Source organism: Homalodisca vitripennis, unplaced genomic scaffold, assembly GCF_021130785.1.
Source record: "Homalodisca vitripennis isolate AUS2020 unplaced genomic scaffold, UT_GWSS_2.1 ScUCBcl_4281;HRSCAF=10371, whole genome shotgun sequence".
Classification (NCBI taxonomy): Eukaryota; Metazoa; Arthropoda; class Insecta; order Hemiptera; family Cicadellidae; genus Homalodisca; species Homalodisca vitripennis.
Genome location: NW_025780394.1, coordinates 16,948 through 24,730, shown reverse-complemented (window position 1 = coordinate 24,730; position 7,783 = coordinate 16,948). Strand labels below are relative to the sequence as shown.

At 39.6% G+C, this 7,783-nt stretch overlaps 1 protein-coding gene across 1 annotated transcript; it reads right to left on the bottom strand.

Moving 5' to 3' along the window:
* Positions 1-629: 629 nt before the first annotated feature.
* Positions 630-1,145, bottom strand: LOC124372886 (extensin-like). Its single transcript, XM_046831297.1, has one exon. It carries the CDS (start codon positions 1,143-1,145, stop codon positions 630-632), a length of 516 nt encoding a protein of 171 aa, XP_046687253.1.
* Between the last annotated feature and the right edge of the window lie 6,638 nt (positions 1,146-7,783).

The window sequence follows — 7,783 nt, the reverse complement described above, 5'->3', positions numbered from 1 at the left end:
TCGTGGTGGTAGTGGGTAGGATCCTCAGGAGCTAGTAGTTGTATGTGTTGGCTCCCCTCCAGGAACCGTTTGAGGCCACTTCCGACGGAGTTGGTGACTCGGCATCCCCAGTCCTGGTGCTTGGCGTTCATGTCTCCTGCCACAAGTGTAGGAACGCCAGGTCGCAGCAGGGTGTCCAGGTGTTGTGGCTGCAGCATCTTCTGAGGTGGGTTGTAGATCGAGGCTATCTCGAGTTCGGCTCCGTAGAAGGGAATGGCTACTCGAGTAACCTCGATCCCCGGCGTGGGAACAGCGGGCAGCAGGCGGTGAGGCAGTCGGCGATGTACTAGGACTGCCGTGCCTCCGCTGGGTCGAATGTTCTGCTGCAGCCTGTCCGTGCGGTACACCTGGAAGTTGGGGATACCGAAGCGGTCTGCTTGTCTGAAGTGGGTCTCCTGGATCAGGGCGACGTCCACATCCATGTCGGTTAGAAGCTGGCTGAGCTCCAGCTTCTTGCCCGCTAGCCCGTTGGCGTTCCAGCTGACGATCCGGAGCTTACCCATGGATGGAGGTGCTCAGGAGCTCCATGAGTCGGCCCATCATATGGACCATGGACGTCAGCTGGGTGAGGATCTCGGAGATTCCTGCCTTTAGTTCCTGATGCAGGTGGGCGGCGGGCTGTGAGGCCGTGGGTGTGTCCCGGGTGGGTTGTGGGGCAGGGGCGGAGGTGGCAGTGGTGGCCTGAGCAGTGGTGGCATGAACAGTGGTGGCCTGAGCTGGCTTCGGCACTTCCAGGCGAAGTCTAGGAGTCGGTCTGGGTCTGCGCTCGGGGGCTGTGGTCGGCTCCTTGGGCCTCTCAGGTTGTCGGGCAGCTGGTGGTGGGGGGGGGCTTCGAATCCTTGGCCCTCGCCGGTGAGCGGCCTCCACGGTTTTTTGGGGTTCCGTGGAAGTCGGTGGCGGCGGCGACTGACGGTCTCAAAGCCGTCATCCTCGTCCTGGCTGTCAATGGAGGAGTCAGGGCTGGCGGCTTCGGCGACTGGAGGCGGTGGGGGAGGGCATCCTCGTGCCTTTGGCGGCTGCGTCTTCGCCGGGGCAGGTGTTGGCTTCCCAGCCTTGGCTGCGGCTGCGTAGGTGTTTTCTGGCGCTCTGCCTTGTACTTGGGGCATCCCTTGTAGTTGGCGGAGTGGGCCTCTCCGCAGTTGCAGCACTTCGCTGGAGCAGACGCCTCCTTTGGGCAGAGGCTGGAGGGGTGTGCATCACCGCAGCGCACGCAGCGGAGCTCCCGGTGGCAATGGTTGGAGCCGTGGCCGAACTCCTGGCACCTGTGGCACTGGATCGGGCCGCCGGACCTGGTGAATTTTCGGTGCGGCTTCATAGCACCTAATCTTTTAGCACCTAATCTCATACCACCTACAGAAAAAAAGTCGTCATTTAGGTGCTGTGATATTAGGCGCTATAAGATTAGGTACTGTGCAACGATCCACGGTTCGTTTAGGTGCCGTGAGACTGTTTCAAGTTTCAGTGTCACAGCACCTCTCGCTTTGTTCCAAAGGGGCCTTGGTGGGGACAGAGGGGATGGAGGAGAATCCAACCTTGCCCCTCACCCCGCTCCCGACGACCCGCCATTACTGTCCTCTACAGCAGGGCGAGCAGTCGACAGCACAAGGCGAGGCGACACGAGATAGACATTTGTCTCCTCGCACAAGAGAAGGGTCCGTGCGCATGGCGTGCGGCGGTTGTTGATTACAACTAATAATGGCACCAAAAATTATTTACCTTGAATTTGAATGAATGTTTAGGCCAAACCGCAAATCTTGCACATAACCAATAATGTAAATTATTTGTTCATCTAATTTCATTGTGTTTTACATTTTTATATAAGTTTTTATCGTCATTGGAATTAAATGTGTTCAAATCGTATATTCCGTGCACTGAAAACCGGTAATAATTTGCATTCAAATCTATATAAAAATAGGCAAAGCCTTAAATCATTCATCACTTTTTCTGCAATTTCCCTACGTCAGACAAAGTAAATATTTTATACACGTAAGTATCATGACTTACAATAAAAGCAAATTTATTTGGATTAAAATGTAACATCCATAGGGAATTTCAACCATTAGAAGAACTATAGTTTAGCTTTTTAACCTCCCAATGTTCTATAACAGTGAAATTTGACTCATGAGTTTTATACTTTCAGCCGAAAAATCTTGCTATTTCATGCCAAACTGCTAGATAAATGTTATAATGAATACAAGTACTATACATATATGATGTTTTTGTGAACCAAATACGAGATTACTTAAAATAACCCGAACGATGTTAGAAGCATTGAAAGACTCGACAGACTGTAACATAAGTGGTAGCGCACAGACGATTCTTCTTTATCTTAAAATCAATAGAGTTCTTATTTAGACCAATAAGAGCATATGTACCAAGTTTGAAGTCACTAGGGCCTTTATAATAAGAGTTATCGCACAGACGGACGCACAACAAACCATTTCAATAAAGCCTTTTGATTCTTCATAAAGCGTTAATAAATAGGCGGTTCTTTACATTGCATTAAAAATATATATTTATTTTATAATTACTATATAAAACTTATAAGTCAAACTGCAATTTCTATAATTCATTCCATAAAATAACGAAACTAACCTGAGCTGTTATAGTAAAAAAATCAAACTGTACAAAAATGGATTATATTAGTTTTTAATATTTAACTTAATGCTGTTCTCCGTGTTATCAAGATGAGTGATTGTGCCGATTGCGACGATCCTCTGCCTCATGTGAGTGAACATGCTGTTTGTTCTCAATGTAAAACAAATCTACACTTCGTTTGTGCTGATATTTTAGAAAGCACATGGAATCGCATGGGACAAGTACGTCGTGAATCATGGAAGTGTAAGAACTGCTGCTCAGGTAAGAGTAAATAGCAAAAATAAAACAATTACTAAGGACATTTTGGCCAAATTGCAAGAAGAAGTTTTGTCAAAATGGAGGATACCGTTAAGGCTCAATTTGAAAAATATGATATTACTTTTAAGAAACAAATGGGTGAATTTAAGGAGCCCATACAATTTTTTTTCTACTTATTATTGCTTATAAATTTGTAATGCTTATAATTACATTTTTTGTACATATTGTTAATGCTGCTTTATTCTAAGTAATATTATAATAATCTCGTGGTATACCATTTATTAGATTTACACTGCTTTTGGCTAGTTTATGAATTTAGTTTAAGTGAAGACAATGTTATGGAAATATGAATTGGACAATGAACACTAAGATAATTGTAATTATGATTCAACTGAACTCCCGCACGCGCGGCTTGAGGTGCACTGGGAGGTAAATTTTATTTATATTATGTATTTTTAGATAATAAAGAAGATTGAACTTTAACTTGGACTTGAAAAATTGATTTAAGAATATTATTTTAATATTCTATTAAAAAGTGCATATTGTTGTCTATCAATGGCATGAGTATACATTTTAAAAAGGTGAAGATGTCTAAATTCTTTCAATCTGGCTTATGGGCTTATATGAAATAATATCCATAGTACGATTACAAATAAGACCTACATATTACACATAAAAATGAATCACAACATATTCTTATTTCGACAAATTTTTAGTAATCCGTTGAAATGTTAAGAAATTTCATAAGAAGAGGTGGATCAAAATAGTTGCCTGGAATATTTTTACAATTTGAAAACTATTCTAATATTGTTTTCATAATCGAATTTTAACTGAGTATTTAAAAGTTGTTGACACTCAGTTCATGTTTCGTAAAACAGGCAGAAACATTTTAATACAAATTAAATTTCAGAACGGTGCTTGATCAGTAGATACGTAGACAGCAAAATTTTTTTATATATATACTTAAATATATATATATATATATATATATATATATATATATACTAGCAGTTTTATATATATATATATATATATATATAATTTCAATAAACATTGAATCGCAAAAAGTACTTGCTCCGCCGGGAGTCGAACCCGGATCTCTCACTTGCCGGGTGAATGTGCTACCATTACAACCACAGAGCGCTTACTTTTTCCGATTCAATTATTTTGTATTTGGCCGTATCTGTCACATATGGGTTTAAATAAGCAAACTAACATATGATCGGAAGACCAAATACCTGTCAAACGACTTTTATTTACATTAAATTGTATAATGGCAATAGCCTTATTTAATTTCAATAAACATTGAATCGCAAAAAGTACTTGCTCCGACGGGAGTCGAACCCGGATCTCTCACTTGCCGGGTGAATGTGCTACCATTACACCACAGAGCGCTTACTTTTTCCGATTCAATTATTTTGTATTTGGCCGTATCTGTCACATATGGGTTTAAATAAGCAAACTAACATATGATCGGAAGACCAAATACCTGTCAAACGACTTTTATTTACATTAAATTGTATAATGGCAATAGCCTTATTTAATTTCAATAAACATTGAATCGCAAAAAGTACTTGCTCCGACGGGAGTCGAACCCGGATCTCTCACTTGCCGGGTGAATGTGCTACCATTACACCACAGAGCGCTTACTTTTTCCGATTCAATTATTTTGTATTTGGCCGTATCTGTCACATATGGGTTTAAATAAGCAAACTAACATATGATCGGAAGACCAAATACCTGTCAAACGACTTTTATTTACATTAAATTGTATAATGGCAATAGCCTTATTTAATTTCAATAAACATTGAATCGCAAAAAGTACTTGCTCCGCCGGGAGTCGAACCCGGAATCTCTCACTTGCCGGGTGAATGTGCTACCATTACACCACAGAGCGCTTACTTTATCTGATTCAATTATTTTGTATTTGGCCGTATCTGTCACATATGGGTTTAAATAAGCAAACTAACATATGATCGGAAGACCAAATACCTGTCAAACGACTTTTATTTACATTAAATTGTATAATGGCAATAGCCTTATTTAATTTCAATAAACATTGAATCGCAAAAAGTACTTGCTCCGTCGGGAGTCGAACCCGGATCTCTCACTTGCCGGGTGAATGTGCTACCATTACACCACAGAGCGCTTACTTTTTCCGATTCAATTATTTTGTATTTGGCCGTATCTGTCACATATGGGTTTAAATAAGCAAACTAACATATGATCGGAAGACCAAATACCTGTCAAACGACTTTTATTTACATTAAATTGTATAATGGCAATAGCCTTATTTAATTTCAATAAACATTGAATCGCAAAAAGTACTTGCTCCGCCGGGAGTCGAACCCGGATCTCTCACTTGCCGGGTGAATGTGCTACCAATACACCACAGAGCGCTTACTTTTTTTTCCGATTCAATTATTTTGTATTTGGCCGTATCTGTCACATATGGGTTTAAATAAGCAAACTAACATATGATCGGAAGACCAAATACCTGTCAAACGAGTTTTATTTTACATTAAATTGTATAATGGCAATAGCCTTATTTAATTTCAATAAACATTGAATCGCAAAAAGTACTTGCTCCGCCGGGAGTCGAACCCGGATCTCTCACTTGCCGGGTGAAATGTGCTACCATTACACCACAGAGCGCTTACTTTTTCCGATTCAATTATTTTGTATTTGGCCGTATCTGTCACATATGGGTTTAAATAAGCAAACTAACATATGATCGGAAGACCAAATACCTGTCAAACGACTTTTATTTACATTAAATTGTATAATGGCAATAGCCTTATTTAATTTCAATAAACATTGAATCGCAAAAAGTACTTGCTCCGCCGGGAGTCGAACCCGGATCTCTCACTTGCCGGGTGAATGTGCTACCATTACACCACAGAGCGCTTACTTTTTCCGATTCAATTATTTTTGTATTTGGCCGTATCTGTCACATATGGGTTTAAATAAGCAAACTAACATATGATCGGAAGACCAAATACCTGTCAAACGACTTTTATTTACATTAAATTGTATAATGGCAATGGAAAAAGTAAGCGCTCTGTGGTGTAATGGTAGCACATTCACACCCGGCAAGTGAGAGATCCGGGTTCGACTCCCGACGGAGCAAGTACTTTTTGCGATTCAATGTTTTATTGAAATTAAATAAGGCTATTGCCATTATACAATTTTAATGTAAATAAAAGTCGTTTGACAGGTATTTGGTCTTCCGATCATATGTTAGTTTGCTTATTTAAACCTATATGTGACAGATACGGCCAAATACAAAATAATTGAATCGGAAAAAGTAAGCGCTCTGTGGTGTATTGGTAGCACATTCACCCGGCAAGTGAGAGATCCGGGTTCGACTCCCGGTGGAGCAAGTACTTTTTGCGATTCAATGTTTATTGAAATTAAATAAGGCTATTGCCATTATACAATTTAATGTAAATAAAAGTCGTTTGACAGGTATTTGGTCTTCCGATCATATGTTAGTTTGCTTATTTAAACCCATATGTGACAGATACGGCCAAATACAAAATAATTGAATCGGAAAAAGTAAGCGCTCTGTGGTGTAATGGTAGCACATTCACCCGGCAAGTGAGAGATCCGGGTTCGACTCCCGGCGGAGCAAGTACTTTTTGCGATTCAATGTTTATTGAAATTAAATAAGGCTATTGCCATTATACAATTTAATGTAAATAAAAGTCGTTTGACAGGTATTTGGTCTTCCGATCATATGCTAGTTTGCTTATTTAAACCTATATGTGACAGATACGGCCAAATACAAAATAATTGAATCGGAAAAAGTAAGCGCTCTGTGGTGTAATGGTAGCACATTCTCACCGGCAAGTGAGAGATCCGGGTTCGACTCCCGGCGGAGCAAGTACTTTTTGCGATTCAATGTTTATTGAAATTAAATAAGGCTATTGCCATTATACAATTTAATGTAACCAAAAGTCGTTTGACAGGTATTTGGTCTTCCGATCATATGTTAGTTTGCTTATTTAAACCCATATGTGACAGATACGGCCAAATACAAAATAATTGAATCGGAAAAAGTAAGCGCTCTGTGGTGTAATGGTAGCACATTCACCCGGCAAGTGAGAGATCCGGGTTCGACTCCCGGCGGAGCAAGTACTTTTTTGCGATTCAATGTTTATTGAAATTAAATAAGGCTATTGCCATTATACAATTTAATGTATATATATATATATATATATATATATATATATATATATATATATATATACTAGCAGTTACCCGCGGCTTCGCACGCAATTTTCTGTTGAAAAACTGGACAATATATCTATGTATTCTTTTTCTATAACATAATAAACAGTCTAGAGATAATCGATAGTCACTCAAAGCTATTCCAATCTCCTGATCCAATTTAGATTTAAGTTTAAAGAACAGAGATTTGGGATCCTGAAGTCGTAAAGTGAAACAGTTTTTATAAGATTAGTATTTCCCTCCCACATTCCATGTTAATTTATTGACGTTCTTCGATGGCTTCAGTAACAATAAGAGTTAGCCTTTTTATACCAATGACGAAAGTGTATCGTACAACTCAAAAATTGCTGTGGTCAATATGAGTCTGTTCTGGTCGTTTAAATTCACCCCCGGTCTAATCTATTTATAGTTTCCACAATTGATTTATGCTGTTGCGCTAACCAAAACAATGGTCTCATATGTTGGTTTCGGAATCTAACTTAGGTTAAATTTTGATGATTAAGTGATTTTGATATCTTTAACCGATCGCTAAATATGTATTATGTATATGTATGTATATATATGCTTCAAGTAATAGGGCAATATTATCTACATTTGCTTTTCAATAACTAAGTAAAAAGGCCATACACAATGTTAAAGGAACTAACCAGATTAG

What these genes read in the sequence shown, in the direction of transcription:
- LOC124372886 (XM_046831297.1), bottom strand. Translation starts at nt 1,145, where the DNA reads ATGCCCCAAGTACAAGGCAGAGCGCCAGAAAACACCTACGCAGCCGCA.